Source organism: Aulonocara stuartgranti (genome assembly GCF_965226115.1).
Source record: "Aulonocara stuartgranti genome assembly, chromosome: 18".
Taxonomy (NCBI): Eukaryota; Metazoa; Chordata; class Actinopteri; order Cichliformes; family Cichlidae; genus Aulonocara; species Aulonocara stuartgranti.
Genome location: NC_138954.1, coordinates 34479047 through 34505430, shown reverse-complemented (window position 1 = coordinate 34505430; position 26384 = coordinate 34479047). Strand labels below are relative to the sequence as shown.

Below are 26384 nucleotides of genomic sequence, written 5' to 3'. Positions count from 1 at the left end.
AGAACTGGTCTTTGTTCGTTAGCAAAGATCTTTGACAGAGAAAGTCAGAGTCAGCTATTACAGTCACATCTGCTCCAGTATGTTGGCTGTCCACGCCTGGCTGTCACTGGAAACTGAGCCTAGGAAGAAACCTTGCTCCTCTTCCTCCTCAATACTTTGTACTGTCTTGCTTTGTCTGCAGACGTGCTGGTAGTGACCTTTTTTTATAAACGACATTTTACATCATTTGCTGGGCACTCAAGTTTCAGATGTGGAGAGTCTCCGCACTTGTAGCATTTGTTACTTTGTCTCTCGCTATATTGCTGTTGTGTTTTGACAGTTTTATTTTTGAACATGTTGAACTTTGTTTTGTCGTGCTTTTTTATCACTCTGTCAATTGCATTCACATTTACTTGCATCGCGTTTGTTTCAAAGCTGACTGTTGCTTTTAGATGTCTTCTGACGGCCTGGCCATATTTATAGCTTTATCCAAGTTCAAGTCTTTTTCCATCTGCATGCGCTCAGACAGCCTCGTGTCAACCAAGCCCACCACTATTCTGTCTTTTATCAGCTCATCGTGGAGCGGTCCGTAGTTACAGTGCTCTGCTAATGCATGAAAGGCAGTCATGAATGCATGAATGACGAAATCTCTCGAAGTGACGGACCCATCTTGTCCATTCATGTGGTTTGGAAAAATCAAAGGGCTCTGGTGTTCTGGCAAACCATCCTACCCGTTGTTTCTGCGCATGTGCACAACACAAAATTAAGTGGCGAACCATCCTACCTTTGTGAATATTAGCTAGAAAAATATTGTGATGGCTAAAATTAAGTGGCAAATCATCCTACCATTGTGAATGTTACCTATAAGCATATTTTAACGGGTAAAATGAAGTGGCAAACCATCCTGTCTTTAAGAATATGAGCTATAAGCATACTCTGATGGGCAACGTTAAGTTGCAAACCATCATACCTAGTTAAATTTGTGCTGGAATTATTCTGTGACAGCAGAAATGTGCATAAACTACTTACGGTAGGATGTTTTGCCAAAGTAGGATGGTTTGCCAAAGTAGGATGGTTCGTCAGAACACCAGTGGTTGGATGCTAAACATAGTGCTGGGAGTGCTAGCCGCAATGCTAACTCCTGCCCTCGGACGATCGTCTGCATCATCATTTGGCATTTCCTTTTTACCTTCCATTTCTCCTCACACTTGGCAGATGTATGTCTTAGTCACACAGCACTTCTGACACCATGTGTGATTCTTTCTCTGAATCGGAATAAGTACGCGGGACAACTGTGTGCGATAAGGCCAACTCTTTACTCACTTTATTGCCAGTGCGTAACACGTAATTACACAATTACACAATTATTACACAATTGAACAATAAACACATACAACAAACAAATGTACAACATATGTACCAGGGACAATTATTCAATTTTGAATACATAACAGTTGCTTGGATTCTGATAAAAGGTGGTCTTTGGAACATTTTGTCCTGAAAGTTAATTTAAGCTAAAAATAAATAAATAAATAAATCTCAAAATCAAAGTCAAATTAATCAGACACACTGACATTTAATATTTCATGTGGGACATTAATCCTATGTTTCACCCATCAAATTCTTCACCACCTGCTCACTACACGGACTGTTTTACTCACTTGGAGTATTACATGTAAATAAACACAAAGTTTAAAAACTGAGATAACTGTATGCAAATGTACTGTTCTCTTCCCTATAAAGCAGCCATGTGAGCTGTATGATTTAACACACTGTGTGGACCTCTTACTGCGTTCTGTCTATAGAAATTAAAAAGAAACAAAAAAAACTTTAAAGCCTAAATGCATAGTTTCATATTAGCTTTTACATTTATGCAAATAAATTTCTGGTTGTTTGTCTTGCCAAGATGGGAGCCTGTGCATGGCTTAAACTGTCAGTTTTAAAATGTATGGAGATTATATGTCCTGTAAATGTCTTGTTCTCTGATTTTATAAGCTGTTGGCTCTCTTAGCTTCCTGGAGGTTGGAAAAGTAATAAAGGGCTTCCACGGTGTTGCGGCTCTCCTTTGATTTCACAATACAATGATGTTTTGTACCACTAGAGGGCAGTAGACACACACAATGACCTAATGGATTTCATCTGATCCTCCGATCATATATGAATATAGTTTGAATGAAATGACGCTGAATATTTACAATGAAAACATTTATCTGCTAAAAATAAAATCAAGAATGGATTCATTTCGTAGGAACCACTAGTGTTAGTACTGGTACCTAAATTTTGTGCTTTTACTTTATATAAATAAATATTCTTTCGTCATGAATTATGCACTTCTGCATTGTGTGCTACAGCTATATATAAATTCAGCACCTTGTACATTCAACACATGCACAAACAACCTATCAGCATAATGCTAAAGACTGTTACAGGTTATTGAATAAATTGGTTTTTAAATGTTATCTGATCATAGATTCTTTTTCTTTTTTTTCTCTCATGGACTGCTCGAGATAAGATAAGAGCCAGTCCATTACAGTTTTCCAACATTCGGAAGAATTGCGGCCATTTCAAACAGAAGGAGCAGGTGAAGAGTCACAACACGGACATGAAAGGAACGAACTTCAGTGTAAACGATCAGTTCCCAAAAGAGATCCTGGAACGACGCAAGGTCCTGTTCCCCGTCTGACGCACCTTAATACAGATTGGCTCCCGTGCATCGCCATGCAGGTCCGGCTCTACCCTGTTAGTTTGTACTAACGCCATTCCAGATAAGAATCCGCGACGTTTTTCTCTCCTCCTCTTGCATTAACATAAATCTAACTTATCAACTTTTTAATACAATGTGACGTCATAATAGAGAAAACCCATCAGTCTCCATAGCGCTAATGCATTAGTTACAGTGTTCTTCAACGTTCTTCAACGTTCTTGAGAAAACTTGAACGAAGAAAACTTCGTTTAGGTTTTCTCTTTCATCCCTCCCGCTTGCCCTTTTCCATGGTTTTCCTCCTTCTAATTTCTTTCATGCACCGATCACCTGTTTTTCTACGCAGTCACAAACGTCACCTGCTATTTTTACACAACTGCACAGCATGATCACGCACATTCACATCACCACATCACCACAGCCTCACAGCGTACACAGACAGAGGACACACATGTGTCATATATATGAATATGCACGCACATAATAAGACTTATGGAGCCTCTCGCCACACATGTTTTTCTCTGTTTCTTTCTTACACTCGATTTATGTATTTCCTTGTTCCTCACTCATTTGAGCTGCAACGTTAGCTGCACACACACAACTGTGGGACGCTAAGGTTTGTCACATGGAATGTGCATGGAGCTGGCTCCACAGGGAAGAGGTTAAAAACTAGGGCTGGGTATCGTCACTGATTTCTAGAATTGATTAGATTCCAATTCACAAGGTCCCGAATCGATTTGAATCGGGAAAATTTTGCCTCAGAAATATTATAATTCCGATCACGCATCAGTACATTTCCATATTTCTTTGTCTATAAAAAGAAAGCTGAAACTTGCAAGACTTAAACCAAGGTGTAAGTGTCACGGTTTGCAATGGCAAACTGTGGGGAAGGAGGACCCAAGATGCAGGACTCTGCCATGCAAACTGCATTTATTTACAGTGTGGTTAACAATAGATGCACAGTTTATCCCCGTTGCTCCCCAAGACTCCCGTGTGTGTTTCCCACTCAGACGTCCGTGTTCGTGCTCCCCGCTGTTGTGTTTGCTGTCCTTCCTGCAGGAAAACAATAGAAGCAGCCGTTAAACACTGACCCCCGCGGGGACGGACACACACACACACACACACACACACACACACACACACACACACACACACACACACACACACACACACACACACACACACACACACACAGACTTGGAGTCTAACTCAATGATCCTGCGCCGGTGGGAGCTCCAACACTCTCCTAAATAGCTCCCCTGACGAGCCCTGATCAGCAGCAGGCGTGTGGCAGGGTCTTCAGGTGTGGCCAGTCCCCTAGCAGGGCCATACCCACCAGGCCTGAAGGCGCCTGTAAACAGGTGTTCGCAGAAACACCTGCATCCACACACACACACACACACACACATCTGCAAACAGGAAGAAGAGGGAAAGCACTACCAAAAATACATATAATGAAAGATAAGTCCATAACTGCTCAGGACAGTAAGCATCACAGCAGAGGCCTTTGTGTCAAAGTAACTGAGGATAAAACACAGAAAAACATGAAGGAGATTTTCCTGGCCTGGGACTTTATAGCAGATAACCTTAAAAATATTCTGCAGTAGATCAAAAACGAAAGAAAACCATGAATCAGCATATGAACTGTAAGTCCGCTGCTGCTCTGCTGGTTAATAAAACCACGTCAGTTGAAACTACTGCTTCATCATTATCATACTGGTGAACATACAACATGGTGTCAGAAGCGACGGAACACGTACTCCGTAGTTAACGGTATTTTTTTTTCGTTTATGCACCCACAAAAAGTCTATTTTGTGGGTGCATTTTTTTTTTTGTCTCTGGACTGTAGCCGACATGGCGGAAGGATTCAGGAGGCCCGACCCGCTTGTTTTCAATGGTAATGTTGCTGAAAATTGGCGCATTTTTGAGCAAGAATATGACATCTTTATAGCGGCGACACACTCTGACAAGCCAGCGTGCACACAAGCCTACATATTGCTCAACTTAGCCCCAAAGCTATAGAACGAGAGCGGCCTTTTGTTTACGCGCCAGAAGTGAGAGAGCCCGGCGATGGAGGACGAGTCCTTATTCCTGCAGAATCGAAGGAGGATCCTGAGTGCCTCAAAAGGAAGTTCAGAGAAATGTGCAGCCCACAAACCAAGACACAAGTTCAACATGCGGAATCAGAGGACGAGACTGTTGAATCCTATGTAAGTGGTTTACGGATTAAAGCAAAAAGCTGCAGATTTGGTGATCTGAGTGATGCACTAATAAGAGACAGACATCAACAATGACAATTTAAGGAAAGTGCTACTGCAGTGATTTAACATTAGCGAAAGCCATATCTGTCTGCCAGATTCATGAAATGACTGAAGAGCACAAGAAAACACTTGCTTTTCCTCAACAATCTGCGACAAATGTTGATGTGCTCCAGCCCAAATTTACAAGAAAGCACAGAGGAGATAAAATAAAAATGCAAGGAGACAGGTCTGAAACACAGCATATCACTAACTGTACTAACTGTGGGGGCGATCATTTGGTTTGCAAATTTAAATGTTCCTAAGGACCAGCATATGTGACCTTTAATGCTGTGATTATTATTATTTAGCATGCATTAAACTTTATATCTGGTTAGGGATGTACTAAAGAAGGGGGGTGTAGATAACCTCCTGTCAGTTTCGTATTTTGTCCTAATCCGCTTGCCGTACCTCCGTGTAGGTCTGTATATGTTTGAGTGGTGTATGCGGCATTCGGCTATTGAATCCGAGCGCTGCTGCTCTGCCGGTTAATAAAACCACGTCAGCTGAATCTACTGCTTGATCATTATCATACTGGTGAACATACAACATGAACATTACCTGATGTTGCTGAAGTGAAGCAGAGCAAAGTTACAGAGGTTTTATTAGAGACACTGTTACGGCCCTGGGCCTTGGAGGGACTGAGACTGCCTTTTTTTTGTTCATGCAAATCCAAGTGTGCTATGACTCGCGGATGATTGGTTGCTGGGAGACCCGTGCCAGCCCTCTTCTATGCAGATTGCAGTGTGCCAGACCACGCGGACGATTGGCTGCCTGGAGATCCCATGACACTCCAAAAGGAAATGACTGGCTGATTGTGTGCACCTGTGGGTATAAAAGGCAATTGTTTGCCCAGTGGTCTGTTGAACAGTCCTGTTGGTTTTCTGTTTAAAGTTTGCAATAAACCCTTTTATTTTACTCAGTTTTCATGTGGGGGCTTGTGTATGTTACTCCCCTCCTGTCGCCCAGCAGAGGGGGTCGTAACAGACACAGCCAAGCGTTTTGCAAATTTTAAAAAGTTTTTTAAAATTTGTTCAGTAGCCTGTTGAACGGCAGAAATGAGGCTTTCTTGTTGGAAGTAAGTAAAAGGAAAACACAGCGGCCCACAGGCTGTAAACAACGGTAAACTTGTGCGTAATAAGCAAGCGAATAATGAAGAAAACAGATTTTTAGACGGGAAACTGTTCTTGAAGTACAGAGAGAGAGAGAGAGAGAGCTGTGCATGAAGTGTGATTTTATCCTGGTGGAAGCAAAACAGGAAAAGTCAGAGGGAATTCATGTTTGCGTGAAGCGAAATGTGAAGCGTAGTTTGGATCTTCTTTTGCTGCTGGTTCAGTCAATATTGGAGAGAGATAAAACCTGCAGCTTCAGAATCAGCGCAAAGAGGACGTAAACACAAAGCGTGGACCCGCCGACGGATCAGAATCAGCGAGCTGTCGGCTTTCAGCCCCGGCCGTGTCCGTGCCGTCGGGTGAGAAAGCTCAGCTCACTGATTCTGATCCGTCGGCGGGTCCACGCTTTTTTTGTTCACGTCTTAGTGCAGAATCCGTGCTCCTGCTCTCATTTACTGTTTTAGCTGTTTGGTGGTTGTTGAAATTTTGTGAGGTTTAACCTGAGGACAAAATAAATTTATATTTAAAAATCGATTCAGGATTTTAATGAATCGATATCACGTTATCCAAGCTAGAATCGATAAATCGATAATCAAAACCCACCCCTAACCACGACTTCTGAGGGACAAGCTGGAGCTATCAGGAGTGGACGACCACATGTCCCAGTGGATACTGGACTACCTCACAGGACGCCCACAGTATGTGAGGACACAGGGCTGTGTCTCTGACACGCTGGTCTGCAGTACGGGGGCCCCACAGGGAACTGTGCTGGCACCGTTCCTCTTCACCCTCTACACTGCAGACTTCTCCATCAACTCCCCACGCTGCCACCTACAGAAGTTCTCTGACGACTCTGCCATAGTCGCCTCATCACAGGTGAGGACGACTCAGAGTACAGACAGTGGACTCTGGACTTTGTGGACTGGTGTCAGCAGAACCACCTGCTGATCAACGCCGGGAAAACCAAGGAGTTGGTGGTGGACTTCCAGAGACGCAGACCCACCACACTGACAGCGGTGAACATCCAGGGAGTGGACATTGAGATAGTGGACTCTCATAGGTACCTGGGTGTTCACCTGAATAATAAACTGGACTGCAGCCACAACACTGATGCTCACCAAACTCAAAATGCTGGGACAAAAAACCCAGAGCCAACCATGACATAGAGCAGGATACAGGACTCTAAGACCAGGCAGACCAACCTAAGAACCACCTGGATTGGGTACCAGAGAGCCTGTAATTCAATAGATGAAACAATCCTGTCACCACTTGTGGACACAAGCAGTTAAAAACATTCACTACTCTGAGATCCACTAAACGTATCATTTACATTGTATTCGTTTGTCTGTTTTCTTCTTATATGGCTTTGTTTTTTTGGTCATGTAATTTTATTTTTCTGCCCTATTGCTGAAAAACCTACATTTGATCAAATGTGCTAGTTTCTCAGTACTATTTGAGCCTGCAAAGCTGTTGCTTAAAATACTAGCATTCATCACCACCTCCAATTATATCTAGCAGCCCCTGAGCAGGGCACTGAGGCTGCTGCACAGTGAACATGGAAACCTGACTGTAAAACCAACCTTTTCCTGTTCTCGTCTTCGTCTGTGAGTAAAACAATGCATTCCCCTCCAAGCATAATTTTCTCCAAAAGTAGAATGAGATGGCCCAGCCCATGTAATTGGTTACATTATTAGTCATTAGTTCCATCGTATGCTAATTAGCTCATATGTTAATTTGCAGGGCCCGATGAATCCCAACGCCCGTCTCTGTGTAATTAGTCTGTAATTCCTTTGCATCCTGTGGAACAGGCAAACCAAAGTGTGTCTGAGCCAACAGAGGGAGGAACTGGGGACTAATTAGAAATATCTCACATGAAGCATTTCTGTATTAATTACAACAGTTTCTGTGTCCTTCCTTCTCCCCATAACTGGGCTGTGTCAGAGGAGGACATCGCAAACCAACAAGGAGCCCAACTGCTGCTTAATCAAAGATGTGGCTCTTTTTTTTTTGCATCTTTAATTGGAATTAATTAGGATTGCCCAAATACTGTGTGTGTGTGTCTGTGTGTATTCGCTGTACTCTGAGATGTTCTTACTTCTTTTGGATTTCTTCATTTATCTGATGATGTCATTCTCAACAACACACAGGCAGCAGGATTGAACCAACATATCAGAGGGAGTCGGCTGTTTTTAAGGCGGACACATTGTTGTGTCCAAAACTGCCGATGCCCACTGTAATGTACTGCAGTTTAACAGATATCACTATACTCTGTGTCCCGTAGATCAGCTTTCAATCACATTCTTGGCGTATGGTTTCTCTTTTTTCACACCTCATTTTGTCCAATTAGCAGTCTTTGGTTGCTTCATCATCTTCATGCTTTCCATCAGCCCGATGTCATCTCCCGCTGCAGCTGTACAGGGCTTTCTGACCCTAACGTTTCAACAGTAAATATTACAGGTCGATGCTTTCATTTTTTAGAGCCTTCTTAGAAGACAACATTAAGTTAAGGGAAGAACAACCACTGAACCTGTGAAAGAATCATGGGCACATAAGGCTCAATAATTGGCATCGAGAGCAAAAGCTGGCTGCGTAGCTTCAGAATGGACAAAGTGCCAACGCCAAAAGATCCTACATTGAACGCAAGCATCACAATTGAACCATGAAGAGGTGGTTACGCTGTGTTTTAGTTAAAAGTGCTGAGTGAGAAACCTCTGGCAGAACTTTTAACAGTATTTGCTCTGATTGCTTGTTTTCTCTCCAATACTGTGGGATCTTTACAATACAAAGCACCATTGCTGTGGTTAAATCTGAATTCATCTCAAACACTTCCAGTACCTAATGTATCTGCTGCTGTGTCTGCGCTCAGTCTCAGGAATGCCTGCACCCACAGCTTTAGTCAGGCTTATTGGTGTATTCAGTGACACGCCAAGTGTGTATGATGGCTCTTTTTCAATACAGCAACATGAATCTCTGTGCAGTTCAGCCATGATTCTGCACGGTCAGCCATGAAACATCAAATCTCACGTTCATGTAAATACACATCGAGCAGTGCTACTGGCACCCGCACGTGGAATATGTAGTACATGACCTTGGCTCAGGCTGTGTCTAATTCAGTCTGTCGTTTTTGAGGACAGCACCGCAGGCGACGCCGCACGTCTCACTTCCACCCACATGATCTCAGGCTGTCTGTCTGACAGCCAGCAATTAGAACTTCACCAGTAACTACCCCAGACCCTCATTAGCAGTTAATTAAATTAATTCTATCAGGAATTATCCGTTTAAACCTGGGAGGAATAACATCGAGAAAGCGTTGAAACCCTCAAAAACATGAGAAGTCAACAGACCTTTTGTTCTCAACATGTCCATCTTTTACTGCGTGACTGCTTGAATTGTGAATTTAGCATACTCTGCTATGAGGCTTTATTGCACATGCACAGACATTAACTTTATCTAAAAAGCTAATGTTTTACTTTAGTTATTAACAGTTTTCTTGATCAGGTATGAAGCTGAAAGCATTTTTCACAATCAAAGTGTAGTTTTTATTCCAAAAAGCAGCATTTGTGAGCTGAAGCTTTACACATCCTATTCTCAACAACAGAAAACAAAGTTTCATCCTCCATAATTTAAACAATTATTTCACAAAAATAACATCCATTTAATTCGTCTCAAACAGGTAACAAAAGGCTACAAAAAGACTGGAGACATCTGCACAGAAATAAAAACATAGAAAAGTCAGTGTGGCTGGACTGTACACACGGTCGTCCTCATTCTGTCCCGCGTCCTCTTCTTTATGCTTCACTGCTGCGTCATCAAGTGAACTTATATGTGTGACTGTCAAGGAAACTGACTGAACACAGTAACACCACCATCCGGTCACTCTACATCACACAGCAAAACATTTCTCCATGGGCTCAAACGCAGCTGCAGTTCTGGCCTCTATCTGGTAATAACATCCACATTAGTATTACAGGGGAGGGGCTCCAGGCCGCTTTGGAAAATACCCCTATTGCGTACTTTTGTTGATGCCAAACGATTGGCATGTGTGCATTAGTTCATAGATAACATGACAGTAAGTGAAGACCTGTGCAATCTCAGGCAGACTTATTAGATTCATCACTGTGGATTCATCATGAGTGATGAATCCACAAATCTCCCAATAGTGTGTTTAGTCCACACTGCAGTGAAGAGGACATGTGACTAATGCGTTTGTTTCCCACTGACTGCATGATCCCTGCCTGGAAGAACAACTCTACAGCTTTAATTTGGGATCATTTTGGGTTTAAAGACTGAAAGTATCATTCAGCCATACAACATGTCAGCAAACTAAACTAGTTGCTGTGAGACTGTAAAGGATATGATTCATAGTCAAGTTTCTGGGTGAGAACTCCAGTCAGAATGAACTCAGCATTGTGGACATCTGGAAAACAGAGACCACAAGAGTGCAAATGAAACACAATGTCAACTTTATGAAGACACTCTGTAAAAAAAATAAAATGAGGATAAATACAAGTGGGCCCTGGGAGAGCATCTTACCAATGTTTTTCAAGAAGTATTCCCTACAGAGGTGAAGGTCATTGTCGCAGGAAATTAATATGATCTCCGGAAGGTTCTGCAACCAAATGCCAACATGTGGTTACTGATTTATAGAGAAAAACTGTAATAAAAGACTTCTGTCAAACACATGTCTGTTTTATTTTGTGCTGAAATGAAAATACATGAAATAAAAGCTACACTCCTCCCAGGTTTCTGCCATATTGTCACAAGAACCCACCACCTCTGTGGACATTTACGAGTGCCTAGAGACATGAGTTGCAGCAACTTTCAGCACCTTATTCTGATTGTGCTCCATGATCTTTCTGTATGAGGGCTGCTTGGTCAGCAGCTTTCCTCCGGCGCTCTCCAGAATGGACTTCATTGTGCTGAGGCTTGGACAGATCCCTGGTGTGAGGTAGAAGTACTTCCCCTGCATCACCGTGTCACAGGAAACGCAAAAAGAGACTCAACCGTTAATCATCAGAACAATTAGTACACTGGTTTCCAGTTAGTCCAGCTCAGTTTAAATATACTAGTTCAGTCAACTGACCCACTATATATAAAGGCCTAATATATTTAAATGTTGTTGTGTGATCATCAGCACGAGTGACTTTTTAATAGTTGAACAAAAAGGTAAAATGAGTTTAGCACTTCTGAATAGGGCTGTGCAATATGACGAAATACATCAGATATGAAAACATCTGTCGTTTCCAATTATACACTATCGTTTGTTTCATGGTGTTGCAAAGCACACTGTTTACAGCAATATTTGTTCATCGGGGCACAGAGAATCCCAGCATGGCCAGTGAAGAGGAGGCAGGAACAACTGGCTCCAAACAGACCAGTCAAAACAAATCAAGGACCTTATTCCTAAACGAGGGGCTGTAGCATGGACATGGTTTGGTTATACAAACTCTGACACGGACCAGAAAACTGTACTATGCAAATTATGCTGCAAACCGGTCCACCTCAGACTCAAACACAACAAACCTCTTCTAATGCAAGAATCACGTGAAAGAGGATGGAGAGAGCTGAGAAGCAATAAAAAAAGAGCCGTCAGGTGCTCAAAATAAACCTTAGACTCAAACGCTTTTCCCCGCAGCGCCGCATGTAAGAAATACAAAGAAAACAGCGGCCGTTACAACTTATATCTAAAAATATAGTTTCATGCATCGGTCAAAACACTTGACTCCAGGTACAGGACGCCCAGCTGAAAACACTTCACACAAGTCGGGTTCCCAGAACATATATTGTTATCAGGATATGATTTTGGTCACATGGCACAGCCCTACTTCTGAATTCTTTAACTGGCATCAAGAAAAAGACGGTTTTTGGTTGAACACAGCAGTTATGTTGTCAGAGGACCTTAAAGAGAGGTGCACTTTGGGCTCTCTTTAGCGACTCCTCCAGGCTGAAGCCAAACAACACCTCCGCTTCTGCGTCCCTCAGAGTGCAACTCTGCTCGTCTGTAACACACACAACAGGTTTGCTCCCGTTAACGAAACATATACAGGTAAAACCGCAGCACAAGACCAATTTCAGTTCCACTTTGATCTCTACAAAACACAGTTAGATAAGAAAAAGGAGGGGTGGGACGCAAACATACCCACAAACTTCTGACTCCTCCAGCTTTCCTCCAGCCACTCTGGGGTGACTATGTGTTTGACCACCGACATGGCAGTGAGGAACTTGACGGTGCGAGTCACCTTACTGGCCACAAGGTGAGTGACTTTCTGACTGCTGTCTGCAAGCTCACCACCTAAAGCATGTAACCTCTGCAGGAGGAAAGGGGACACATTCAAATAGCAGCTGAGGCTGCAGATGTGCTTTGAGAGTAACTTCAGCGTTCTCACTAATCTGAGCTTCAGTCTAACAACACACTAAATGTTTGAGCGTGGGAAGGCTGCTTTCACCTTGGTGTACTGCTGTACTTGCATAGGCTCAAAGCCTGTGAACATGACCCGAGGAGTGGACTCTGGAGGAAGCTTCTTACTCGGGGACTGGATCTCTTCCAGTCTTCAGAGACAGAAATGCAAAGTATCATTAGAACATGGCAGTCTGGAGGGTGTGTGGTCCAACTCTGTTCTCGTGCAGAGGAGTGACAGGCTAGTCCCTAACCTGCTATACCGACCTGGCCTTCTTGTTTGCAGGTGGGTTTGCTGAGTCGCTGATCTTCTGCTTCTGCAGCAGCTGGAGGCTCTAAACACCAAACAGACGCCACAAAAGCACAATCAGACGAGCCGGTACACTGTTCCTCTGTTGCTTCTCTCTCTTCTATGACTGATTCAACTTTTTAAGGACAAACGCACTAAAAAACAAATCACTCTCACACAGATATTTTCCTGTGAATAACTGCCCCCAACAACTGAAGAGGTGTGTGAGGTGTTGTGGTTAAAGCTAGAAATGTGTGACGTTATGTCAATCCAAGAGTCGGAAAACTGTCTGGAGCAGAGGATTCAGAGCAGGCTGAGAGAGGGGTTACGGAGCTTCTCGACATTCCAAACAAAAGAATGTGAAGAACACTGTGACACAAAAACTCACCGCCAAAGCTTCAGAAGAGACTTTGATTGGTGTTCTCCAAGCGGCTACAGAGAAATGCACAAGGTAATCAGGACAGTATCTTAAAGTGTGGCCATTCCAAGTGATAAAACATCAAAAGCTCTTCACTCTCCTGACGAACCAAAATCAAGCCACACAAAACCAGAGCTGTGTGGCTCCAGTCAGGTTAGACTAACTAAGCATACCCCACAGGAGAGAGTGTGTGGCAAGTAAGAGCTATTGGGTAATATCTTCATGTAATTGCTCACTACGTAACAACTCCAGTGACGGCGTACATACCAAGCAGGTTCTGGACCAGCTGTGGGTTAGGCACCAGTGGTTCAGGATGTGTGTAGATGGAGTATCGGCTGTGCTGGATTTGTCTCAGTGCTTCAAAGTTGCCCAGCAGTATATCACACAGCCACTGGGCATTCACACAAGGGATCTTCCACTCCTTGGCCTTCTCATATTTAAGCCCACTGGGTCTAAAGTGATATTAGCAAGACAACCATAAAACTGACAGTGTGCTTGAGAAGTGAAGGTTCTCAAGCAAACTGAACGTTCAACCTTCACACAAGAAGGTTCAACTGAAAAATGTTTAAAAGAAAATGAGACATTTCAAACAAGTTGCAACAAAGTTGGGAAATAAAAGAGTGAAAATGCTGGATTAACAAAACAAAGCATCTGATCTGACTAAAAAAGGTTAACACTTAGGATAAAGAGAAGCTTGAAGATAGGCTGAGTCCTTCACACATACAAATGAGGAGGAGTACACTCCAAGAACGACATAAAACCAAAAGTAAGATAGTTCTTGTATAGTTTGAGTTCTATGGATATACTGCGTGCAGTACAAAAGAATACCCAAAGAGGAACTCATCTACCCGACCCCAACTCTTACTCTTTGCAAATGAGGACAGTGTTACTGCGACAAAGATATCCGGTGTATCTGGCACCAGCCAGGTAGGCCATCAGTTTTAGATCATCTCTGTCAGCATCCATAAAACCCGTCACTGATATGATCTGAGGAAAGACGGCAACAGAGAGCTGGAGTAAAGATCTGACAAGCAGAAATGCTTCCTGCCAATTGGAGTGCAGTATTTTGAAGTTCATTAAGTTCACCAAGTACAAAGACTGTAGAAAAACTACTGTTAAAAGAAACGGCAGACGTACATGCTGAGAACAGGGTTTGGCTCCAGGAGGGAAGGCAAATGGCACATGTAACGTCCGGTGAGGAGGAACCATCCTCTTCTTCTTCAGCACAGTGTTGAGCCAGTGGGCGGTTACACAGCGTTTCCCCTCTCTGAGTGCCTGGAAGAGGAAACGTGCTTTTGGTTCAATTTCAACCAGCAGAAGTTCAGTATTTATCCTCTATACTCTGAGGAGACAGCGGGTAATATCGGTCCCATTCAAGGGTTTGTCTCATTCCATCGCAATAAAGTATCAATTAGGTGATACTAAATGTTGCACTCCAGTTAAAGGCCAATAATGATTAGGGATGGGTACCGGTATCGCACCGGTTCTGACATAAACGGTAGTAACCAGACCGAAAAGCAGCGCACATTTCAGTGCTTTATTTTGGTGCTTTTTTTCCCCCTGAGACGTGATACACTTTGGATTCTAGCCAATCATTTTACCTTTGTAAGCGTAGTAGGCGGGCCCAGGTACGTACGTTCTTTTAGAGCAGAGCTACAGATTAAAAATGCCCAAGGCGAAGCGGTCAAAGTCTGGCTGTACTTCACAGCAAAAGATGCAAACTCAGCAGCAACAAGTGCTTTAAGCTGATACTGTGCAAAGGAGGTAACACCGCGAATGTGATGAAACACCTGGTGACGCATAGCGTTTTTTTTTTTAAAAGCCGAGAAATCCACCCTATTTGATAGCTTGCTGCGAGACCTCACACCGAGCACATCTACTGCGGGTATAGCCGTAGCCCTGCCAGTGTAGCAGAAATGATGAGGATGATGATGCAGCAGCAGCCGTTCTTCTCTGCGTGAGTAGCTTAATGTTGTTCGTGTGTAATTTACGCTGAGTAGGCTAACCACGCTATTACATGAATGCATGTAAGGTGAACTAGCAAACACCGTCGTAGTTACATGCAGCTGTCTTCTTGTTTGATGGCAGATACTCCCTTCACCCTGGCCAAAAAGGCTAAAATGACCAAAGAAAAGTGGAAAACAGTTAAACATGAGAGGTTTTTGGACAAAGTTTGTGTTTTTTCCATTGTTTAAGCACTGCTTCCAGCCAAGAGTGATACCATATATGCCCCATAGCTGCAGAAAAGGCTAACATTGTTATCTTTTCACAAAAAAACAGCTGAACATGAGAGGTTTTTGGACAAAGTTTGTGTTCTCCATTCTTTAAGCACCGGCACCATTTCAAAAGTACCAGTTTGGTACTGGTATCGGATAAAACCTAAACGATACCCATCCCTAATAATGAATGAGTACGAAAACATTTATGATAGTCATACTGGGATTCCACACTCCATAAACTGTGTCTGTTCTCATGGGAGACATCCTTACCTGTACGTACATGCTGCTGACCTGACTTTCACACAGCAGATGTGTGCAGCGGCTGGTTAGGGTTGGATCAACTGAGCCTCCACACGCCTGAATGACCTGACGAAGGAGATCGGTAAACAAACACCGATCTGTCTGATGCTCAGCATTGTTTCCTGTCTTTCACCCTACTTGGGTACTCATACTCTCTCTCAGTGACTTACCCTCTTCCATGTAGCAAGGAGCTGTTTGTCAGCCATCTGTTCTGGATAGTCGGCAATACCAAACACACAGCCCAGGAGGAAGCCATCCTGTGGGACTGCGGAAAGAAAGAAATTACTGTCACTGAATCACAGACTGAAGAGAGTGCAGGACTGACAGCAGTTTCAATCCTGCAGTTACCAGAGACCCAGCCTTCTATAGAAATTCATCATCTCAATCAGCAGGTGTGCTTATTTAATTGATTAAACTTAAAAGACTTGGACAGGTTCAGTTTGTGGTCACACAGACTTTGTGTGACTGTGTTTCAGTGCATTCTGTGATCTAAACTCACCCATTAAAGCACAAGTCACGCAATAACACAAAACAATATCAAGCCAGCAACAGATAATCAGTCACCCTGTATTACTTGGAGTCTCCTATGTTGGAAAGATAGGTGGTGAAAACAGCTGCTGTCCTCTCAGCCATCAGAGCTGACTCTTTCTCCCGTCTTCGACCTGTGCTGCTGCTGACTGTGAGCACAGCAGCACATCAGTTTCTGTGTGGCCATTACACCACCTATTAGTGTTTAACCCAATGACTATACATGACCTTTCACCTCTGTTGGATAAAATGAAAATCACGACTTGTCCAAATGACATACTACCTGCTGGGCTGTTTAAAAAAAGCTCTCTCTGCTATTGGCTCCTCACTGTAGAGATATGCCTCTGTTTTAACAGGTGTGGTCCCTCGGCCCTTTAAGCATGCTGTTGTTTTTCCCGATATTAAAAAAGAGCAGTTTGGACCCAACAGAGTTTAAGAATTATAGGTCCATCTCCAAGCTCCCGTTATTGTCTACAATTCTGAAAAAAGGAGTTTCACATGAACTTGGGGCTTTTTTAGAAAAACATGAGATGTATGACAAATTTCAGTCTGGATGCCACTCAAAGGAAACCACATTACTTAAAGCGACATAGTCACAGTTATGGTTTTGCTGGACTTTGAAACCGTCGACCCTACCAGCCTGATGAACAGGCTCCGGGATGTAGTCGATGTGTCCGGTCTGGCTTTGCAGTGGTTTCAGTCATAACTTTCCAACAGATCTTGTAGCATTTTTGCAAATCAGTTTATGTCACACTGTAAGAACCTGACTAGTGGGGTACCAAAGGGTTCAGTTCTTGGACCTATTCTTTTTCTCCTGTACACCTCTAGGACTTATAATTAGTCAGTTCCCTGATTTGTTTATCACTTCTATGCTGATAATATTCAGCTTCAAAAGTTGTTCTTTTTAAATGCTTTGTTTAGCTTCCACTGAACAGTGGCTTGCAGGTAGGGCCGCCACAAACTATTATTTTGATAGTCACTAGTCACCAATTATTTTTAGTCGACTAATCAGATCATCATCCACTGGATGTAAAATGTACAGCTTATTGCACCAGCAGCATCTGCTCTTATTTAACTATCATTAGCTTACAGCTTGAAGTGTTTAAGGTCTGTGCTAACTAAAAATAAAGACAAGATGATAGTTTATTAAATTTTAATGAAATTTGCAGATTGTCTCAGGTTTAAAAATATTTAAAAAAAATTTTAAAAAACATTTTAAAATATAACAGCACACTGGAGTAAACTCTCGACCATCTCACACTTCTGTTTTATCAGTTCTCTCTTTGACGTTTATTCAGCTGTGTGAAAACTATAACTTTAATCTCAGTCAAACCAATTTACTGAGGAACAAATAAAACACTGAAAAAAGCCAAACAATAACATTTTTAAATTATCTGAGTGACTTATATATCATGTTTAACCTGAGTAGCGAAAGACCGCGGGGGGTTTGAAAACGATGTGCCGGGAGTCCGGTGTTCTCGCCGGCTCTAGTGAGCCTCGAACCCCAGCTAGCTATCGAGCTGGTGGGTAAGAATAGAATAGAATAATCCTTTAATTGTCCCACAAGGGGAAATTTGGTTGTAACAGCAGCCAAAAAGACACATATACAAACAAACAGTACGCAGGACACAGAGCAGAAACATACACAATTTTTCTTACATATTTACATTGAGGACAATGGTTACTATATACAGAGTACTGTACAGTTATTAAATTAAATAAAAATAACTACAGATAAGAGGCAAACCAGGTTGTAGTGCGAATCGGTTAACTTTTTGCAGTTACAGCGCTGATGTGAACATCTATGTTTGTTGGGAGCAGGTCTGATTGTACAGTCTGACAGCTGCAGGGAGGAAGGACCTGCAGAAACGCTCCTTCATGCATCGAGGATGCAGCAGTCTGACACTGAAGCAGCTCTGCAGTTCAGCAACATTTACATGCATGGGCTGGGAGACTGTCCATCAGAGATGTTATTTTGGCCAAAGTCCTTCTGTCTCCCACCACCTGCACTGGGTCCAGGTGCATCCCAGAACAGAGCTGGCCTTCCTGATGTGGTTATCCAGCCTCTTCCTCTCAGCTGCTGATAAACTGCTGCTCCAACATACAACACTGTAAAAAATGACAGATGCCACCACAGAGTCATAGAAGGTCTTTAAAAGCGCTCCCTGGACTCCAAATGACCTCAGCCACCTCAGCAGGTAGAGTCTGCTCTGACCCTTCCTGTAAAGAGCATCAGTGTTGTGGCTGCAGTCCAGTTTATTATTCAGGTGAACACCCAGGTACCTATGAGAGTCCACTATCTCAATGTCCACTCCCTGGATGTTCACCGCTGTCAGTGTGGTGGGTCTGCGTCTCTGGAAGTCCACCACCAACTCCTTGGTTTTCCCGGCGTTGATCAGCAGGTGGTTCTGCTGACACCAGTCCACAAAGTCCAGAGTCCACTGTCTGTACTCTGAGTCGTCCTCACCTGTGATGAGGCGACTATGGCAGAGTCGTCAGAGAACTTCTGTAGGTGGCAGCGTGGGGAGTTGATGGAGAAGTCTGCAGTGTAGAGGGTGAAGAGGAACGGTGCCAGCACAGTTCCCTGTGGGGCCCCCGTACTGCAGACCAGCGTGTCAGACACAGCCCTGTGTCCTCACATACTGTGGGCGTCCTGTGAGGTAGTCCAGTATCCACTGGGACATGTGGTCGTCCACTCCTGATAGCTCCAGCTTGTCCCTCAGAAGTCGTGACTGGATTGTGTTGAAAGCACTGGAGAAATCAAAGAACATGATCCTCACAGTGCTTCCAGGCTTCTCCAGGTGAGTCAGAGCTCGGTGCAGGAGGTAGATGATGGCGTCCTCCACCCCAATGCCAGGCTGGTAAGCAAACTGTAGCAGATCCAATGAAGACCTCACCAGGGGGCGCAGATGGTTTAGAACCAACCTCTCGAGGGTCTTCATCAGATGCGATGTCAGGGCTACCGGCCTGTAGCTGCTGGGGTCCTTGGGATGGGAGGTCTTTGGTACCAGTACCACACAGGAGGTCTTCCACAGCTGTGATACTTTCCCCAGTGACAGGCTCAGGTTGAACAGATATCCTAGGATGCCACACAGTTCATCTGCGCAGCATCTCAGGAGCCTGGAGCTGACGCCATCTGGACCTGCAGCCTTCCGCACCTTGATCTTGCGAAGCTCATTCCTCACTTGAAGTGCTGAGATAGAAAGAGAGGATTTTGGGGGAGGGGTGTGTATGTTGGAGTCCACAGAAGCTGGGGGTGGGTGTAATGACTGGGAGCTGGGAGGTGTGAAGTCCTGAGATGAAGGACAGGCAGGCCCTGAAGATGAAGGAGATTGCAGCAGGGGGGACGATGCTGTGGGAGGGGTGGGTGTTTGATCAAACCTATTAAAATATTTATTTAGGTCATTCACCCACCCCAAGTCTCCTGCAGCCTGTGGGGTTGGTTTTTGTCCTGAGATTGTCTTCAGGCTGTTCCAAACCCCTCTGTTGTCCTGTTGCAGCTGCTCTTCCATCTTCCTGCTGTAGTTTTCCTTCCCTTGCCTTATCTTCCATTTCAGCTTCTTCTGAACAACTCTCAGCTCCTGTTTGTCTGCAGATCTAAAGACTCTTCTTCTCCTTGAGGAGAGCCTTAATTTCAGGATTTATCCATGGCTTGTTGTTAGAAAAACAACGTACCTTTTTGATGGGTACGGTGTTGTCCACACAGAAGTTCATGTAATCCGTAATGCAGTCTGTGATGCTGTTGAGGTCATCCTACAGGGGGCTGCAGAGGTTGTCCCACACAGTAGAACGGAAACAGTCCCTCAGGGCCTCTTCAGTCTCTGCCGACCATTTCCTTACTGTGCGTTTCACTACTGGTTCTCTGTGTACCAGAGGTTTATACACAGGATGGACATGAACCAGGTTGTGATCTGAGCCCCCCAGGGGAGGAAGAGGTGATGAGCTGTATGCCTCCTTGGTGTTGGCATACAATAAGTCCAATGTTTTATTGTCTCTGGTGTAGCAGGTGACATACTGGGTGAAGGTGGGGAAAGTGGAGGACAGGGAGATGTGATTAAAGTCCCCAGAGATCAGGAAAAGGGCCTGAGGGTGCTGTGTTTGGAGTCTGCTGGTTACAGTGTGCAGGACCTCACAGGCTGCTGCAGCGCTAGCAGAGGGCGGGACATACACAGCTATCATAATCACGTGTGTAAACTCTCGCGGTAGATAGTACGGTCTCATGCTAACTGCTAGCAGCTCAATGTCCTTACAGCATAGCGTCTCTTTGATAGATAAACTCTGTGAAGCACATCAGGCTGCACTCCCTGTAGCTCCTCTGATGTCGGGTAAGGGCTGCCAGTTCGTCTACTTTATTGGGGAGAGATCTCACATTCCTCATAATAATAGATGGAATCGCTGGCCGGTACCTGCTAACTTTACTGCGACGCCCGGTCCCGGCCCAAGAACTACGTCTCTTCCTCCTCACCTCGCGGGGGATGTTAGCTTGCTCGGCGGTAGGCAGGGCAACGGAGGCTCCAAGGGCTAACAGCTGATCCCTGCTGTAAACAATGGGAGGTCGGACCTCCGAGCGCTCTCCGGACAAAGACGCCGTAAAAATGTAATAAAGAACACGATAGAATTCTGAGCTCCATTGTGGGGGGAAACAAAAACAAACACAAAACAACAGAGAAACATATATCAAAGAGAAAAAAGGACTGTCAGCTCGGAGCTGCTGATACTGGCTGCCAGCTCGGAGCGGCGCCGGAAGTACTGTAACAGACGTCTCCAAAAACATCGGAGAACTTTTTGCAAATATGTGGTGTCTTGATAAACCGAGCAGATATTTGAAGTTTACACAGCTACATTCTCACCTGAAAATATGTCAAAAGTTTATTTTGTGACCCAGAAACAGTCATAAGAGTAATATTCAAACTAAGTAGCCGCCGCCATTGTTGGAAACTGGAATTGGCTGGACCGCGCTATGAATTCTGGGATAGGTTGGGCCACGAAGGATACGCCCGACCCATTCTTCAAACCTGGGGAAATGAAGGACGCATTATTCCGCCGCATTTAGGGGAGTCTTCGAATTTGGACAGGCTTTGCCGCGTCGCTGTAACGTAATCGGCCTACAAATGCAGCCTCCGAAGGATGCAGCCACTAAATTTGGACACAGCTATGAAAGCGGACACTAGCGCTGGGCCATTTCATACCGTTCACGGTAATAGTATAATGTTGGGCAACGATAAGAAAATGAAATATTGCGATAGAATATGGGTAAAACGTGCATGCACAGTGCCTTTGTTTTCATACGCACATGGTGAAAAAAGCATGGCGGTGACACAGAATGAGAAGAGCGAAAGCGGATCGTTGAATGAAACAGATGAACCAGAACTGGTTTGTAAAAATGCTGCAGCTTCAGTGGTGTGGAATTGGTTTAGCTTTCGTCCGTCAGATACAACCGAACACTATTTTTGGTAGAGCATGCTAGCGGGCCGTCGTTATTACCGTGTTGTTTGGAAAATACGGCGCACTTAAAATCAATCCTTTGATTTTTCTGAAAGTCGACAGAGCCCCTTATAATCCCGTGTGCCTTATGTATGAACTCTGGTTGTGTTTACTGACCTCGAAACGATTTTATGTACACGGCGCTCAAAAATCTGTCAAATGTTTCAGTACGACTTTGCTAAGCTACGAAGCCGCACCGCTTGATGGATTGTCGGAGCATTACGGCTATCATAGGCGGAGCCTCGCGGAGTGATACGCACTGTGCTTCAACATAATATTACCGTACTGTGTGTGTATAACCTCTTTAAGTTTTGTGGATATTATACATGGTTATGCTGAGGATACGTCGGCCAGTTTCCACTGGAAATGCCTTTTGGTTAAACTGTCAGCAAGGAATTTGCACTGTTAAAGTTTATATAACTTTAATGCATACAGTGGGGCAAAAAAGTATTTAGTCAGCCACCGATTGTGCAAGTTCCCCCACTTAAAATGATGACAGAGGTCAGTAATTTGCACCAGAGGTACACTTCAACTGTGAGAGACAGAATGTGGAAAAAAAAAAATCCATGAATCCACATGGTAGGATTTGTAAAGAATTTATTCGTAAATTAGGGTGGAAAATAAGTATTTGGTCACCTCAAACAAGGAAAATCTCTGGCTCTCACAGACCTGTAACGTCTCTGTAAGAAGCTTTTCTGTCCCCCACTCATTACCTGTATGAATGGCACCTGTTTGAACTCATCATCTGTATAAAAGACACCTGTCCACAGCCTCAAACAGTCAGACTCCAAACTCTGCCATGGCCAAGACCAAAGAGCTTTCGAAGGACACCAGGAAAAGTATTGTAGACCTGCACCAGACTGGGAAGAGTGAATCTACAATAGGCAAGCAGCTTGGTGTGAAAAAATCAACTGTGGGAGCAATCATCAGAAAATGGAAGACATACAAGACCACTGATAATCTCCCTCGATCTGGGGCTCCACGCAAGATCTCATCCCGTGGGGTCAAAATGATCACGAGAACGGTGAGCAAAGATCCCAGAACCACACGGGGGGACCTGGTGAATGACCTGCAGAGAGCTGGGACCAAAGTAACAAAGGTCACCATCAGTAACACACTACAACGGCAGGGAATCAAATCCCGCAGTGCCAGACGTGTTCCGCTGCTGAAGCCAGTGCATGTCCAGGCCCGTCTGAAGTTTGCCAGAGAGCACATGGATGATACAGCAGAGGATTGGGAGAATGTCATGTGGTCAGATGAAACCAAAGTAGAACTTTTTGGTATAATCTCAACTCGTCGTGTTTGGAGGAAGAAGAATACTGAGTTGCATCCCAAGAACACCATACCTACTGTGAAGCATGGGGGTGGAAACATCATGCTATGGGGCTGTTTTTCTGCCAAGGGGACAGGACGACTGATCCGTGTTAAGGACAGAATGAATGGGGCCATGTATCGTGAGATTTTGAGCCAAAACCTCCTTCCATCAGTGAGAACTTTGAAGATGAAACGAGGCTGGGTCTTCCAACATGACAATGATCCAAAACACACCGCCCGGGCAACAAAGGAGTGGCTCCGTAAGAAGCATTTGAAAGTCCTGGAGTGGCCTAGCCAGTCTCCAGACCTCAACCCCATAGAAAATCTGTGGCGGGAGTTGAAAGTCCGTGTTGCTTGGCGACAGCCCCAAAACATCACTGCTCTCGAGAAGATCTGCATGGAGGAATGGGCCAAAATACCAGCTACTGTGTGTGCAAACCTGGTAAAGACCTATAGTAAACGTTTGACCTCTGTTATTGCCAACAAAGGTTATGTTACAAAGTATTGAGTTGTATTTTTGTTATTGACCAAATACTTATTTTCCACCCTGATTTACGAATAAATTCTTTACAAATCCTACCATGTGGATTCATGGATTTTTTTTTCACATTCTGTCTCTCACAGTTGAAGTGTACCTCTGGTGCAAATTACTGACCTCTGTCATCATTTTAGGTGGGGGAACTTGCACAATCGGTGGCTGACTAAATACTTTTTTGCCCCACTGTAAATAAAAAGCAGCTGCTTGTTTAAGAGAAAATACATTGATGGGTTTTTTTGCACTAATAAAGTTGTGGAGTTGTAAAGTATTTTGTCTCGTGTCAATTATATCGTCAGTTATATCGTTATCGTAAATTTTCAAATGTATATCGTGATAAATATTTTTGGTCATATCGCCCTGCTCTACCGCACACAGCTTCTTCTTCAGGGTTCGGGGTCCAGCTTGCATCTCTGGACATGCAGTGCTGCCATCTTCTGTTTTAGTCCGCTATTACACTCTTAAATCCTGCTACTTATTCCTGCACCTTTTGGGATCTTACAAAGCTTCAAACGACGCGTCGACTATTAAATTAGTCGTCGCCGATTCGTAATCGTGACTAGTCGACTAATCGTGGCAGTCTTACTTGCAGGTGAACTCAGAGAAGTCCGAAACAGTAATTATTGCTCCCGACAGCGAAATATCTGTAATCAAACAGCATCTTGGTTCTCTTGGCTCCTCTGTTCAGCCGAGCCTCAGGTACCTCAGTGTTATTTTTTGAGTCTACCATATCCCTAGAGCAACACTCTCGACAGATAATTAGGAACTGCCTCTTTCAGCTAAAAAATATATATATATTTATGAACCCTGTTGTCTAAATCTGAATTGGAAATAGTTAATCATGCTTTTATTTCATCTCGCTTATTGCAACAGCCTTTTTCTTTGTTTGAGAATGCTGCTGCAAAGCTCTTAACAAAGACACGAAAAAGAGAGCTGGTTTTATTCTCATTACACTGGTTTCCAGTACGTTTTAGAATTCGTTAAAAAAAAAAAAAATCTTAGTACTGACTTTCAAAGCTCTGAGTCGTGACGCTCCTGCCTACATCTCTGACATCATCATCTCAAAGGCTAATCAAAATCAGTCTTTTAGAGCGGCGGCCCCGAAGACGTGGAATGCTTTGCCTCCATCTTTACATCGCCTTGATTATATTCATTCTTTTAACTCATTCACTGCCAGCCATTGGCAGTGAATGAGTTAAACCCATTGACTCATTCACTGCCATTGACGGCTATAGACGTCAATGGCAGTGAATGAGTTAAACAAAAGCTAAAGACTCATTTATTTAGACTGGCTTTAATTAGATTTGTGCTAAATGATCGATTGGGTTGTTTTTGCACATCTGTTTTATATTATTGTGAAGCATTTTGTGGTTCTTATCCTGTGAAGAATGCTATATAAATTATTACTATTATTAATTATTATCACTATTATACGTGACACTCATTCTGTCAGGCCCTTAAACAAGCCCACCACAAAGAACCTGAAGCATCTCTAGCTGAGTCTAAGCAATTTAGATGTTGTTATAGCAGAGAGCAGAGCAAGTATGGAAAATCATTGTACTAAATTTCCTGAAGACTGCAGCAGCTTCTGGTAGAGCATGCAGCTACTTTATTGAGGGCCTAATAAAATTATATTTGGCTCACTTCAAGCCATCACATCGAAATAAAAACTTTATGGGCCAAAGTTTGGGTATAGACAATGATTGTACCAAAGCAGTTGTTCCCTCACAGCAAGAAGGTTCCGAGTTTGAATCCACCACTGAATCTGTGTGGGTTCTTTCCAGGTACTCCAGCTCCTCCCACAGTCCTGAGATGTGCACCTTAAGGCCCTTCACATGCACTGTGCTCACCGCTAACTAGAGCGAAGGACCCAAAATCATCATTTATTGGATGAAGGTGTACAATTTCTCAGTTTAAACATTTGTCATGTTATTTGTTTTGTTGTGAATAAAAAAAAATGGCTCATGTGATTTCAAAGTGTTTCAAATTAAAAGAAAGTCCCAACTTTTCTGGAATTTGTATTCATTTTTAGTAAACTCTGGCTCTCTTTTGTTTTCGGTTTCTCCCCTCACCCCCAGCCGTGGCAGATACCTCCCTGAGCCTAGTTCTGCCAGAATTTCTTCCTGTTCAAACGGTGTTCTTCCTTCCCACTGTTGCCAAGTGCTTGCTTAAAAGGTGTTCTTTAACTGTTGGGTCTTTTCTCTGTATTATTGTGGGGTCTTTACAATATAAAGTGCCTTGACGCAACTGCACAATATAAATTAAATTCCACTGAATTGAATTAAACTGAAAAAAGATAAATTTAATAAAATAGCCCATTCACCCCTCTTAAGAACCTGAAATTTTCTCTTACCATAGAAATGAATCAGGATCTATAATTTGTGAAAGATGCATCAAAAATCAAAAGTCTGAGTAAAAATTATTTAAAAAAAAAAAACAAAACTAAAACCAAACTGTCCTGTACAAACTTAATATGATTAAAAGTCCAAAAAACAATTAGTGAATATCTGAATGGTATATAGTTGTGGTAAATGGACGGATTCTTATATAGTGATTTTCTATTCTCCCGGAGCGCTTTATACTACATGCCACATTCACACAAGCATTCCCTTCTATGCTTTTAATTGTTTACTAACTAAAATTCAAACAACATTGTTCAAACCCTGGGGAGCCAGGGATCAAACCACTAACCTTCCGATCAGTAGATGACCTGCTCTACCTCCCGAGCTACAGCCACCCCAGTTGTGTTACACAATGATGCAACAATAGACACTTAGAATTTCACATCAAAGTTTTCTAAGTCACAAAAAT

General features: G+C 43.4%; 2 protein-coding genes across 3 annotated transcripts in view; one reads left to right on the top strand and one right to left on the bottom strand.

The window, feature by feature from the left end:
* LOC309694714 (uncharacterized protein) overlaps positions 1-26384 on the top strand; it is a gene marked incomplete at its 3' end in the record, with an annotated part of 515021 nt that overhangs the window by 5533 nt on the left and 483104 nt on the right. The window lies entirely within an intron of this gene.
* Positions 9605-26384, bottom strand: part of paxip1 (PAX interacting (with transcription-activation domain) protein 1) — a 32770-nt gene continuing 15990 nt past the window's right edge. For both annotated transcript variants that reach the window (XM_082513219.1, XM_082513220.1), the window contains exons 10-23: positions 15883-15977; positions 15683-15778; positions 14331-14468; positions 14059-14180; positions 13461-13645; positions 13164-13207; positions 12754-12821; positions 12536-12638; positions 12229-12397; positions 11988-12088; positions 10918-11052; positions 10623-10698; positions 10447-10506; positions 9605-9915 (exon numbers count right to left, since the gene is read on the bottom strand). In XM_082513219.1, coding sequence (XP_082369345.1) covers positions 9899-9915; positions 10447-10506; positions 10623-10698; positions 10918-11052; positions 11988-12088; positions 12229-12397; positions 12536-12638; positions 12754-12821; positions 13164-13207; positions 13461-13645; positions 14059-14180; positions 14331-14468; positions 15683-15778; positions 15883-15977 — 1409 coding nt within the window. In that variant the 3' untranslated portion in view covers positions 9605-9898. The remainder of the gene's footprint in view (positions 9916-10446; positions 10507-10622; positions 10699-10917; positions 11053-11987; positions 12089-12228; positions 12398-12535; positions 12639-12753; positions 12822-13163; positions 13208-13460; positions 13646-14058; positions 14181-14330; positions 14469-15682; positions 15779-15882; positions 15978-26384) is intronic.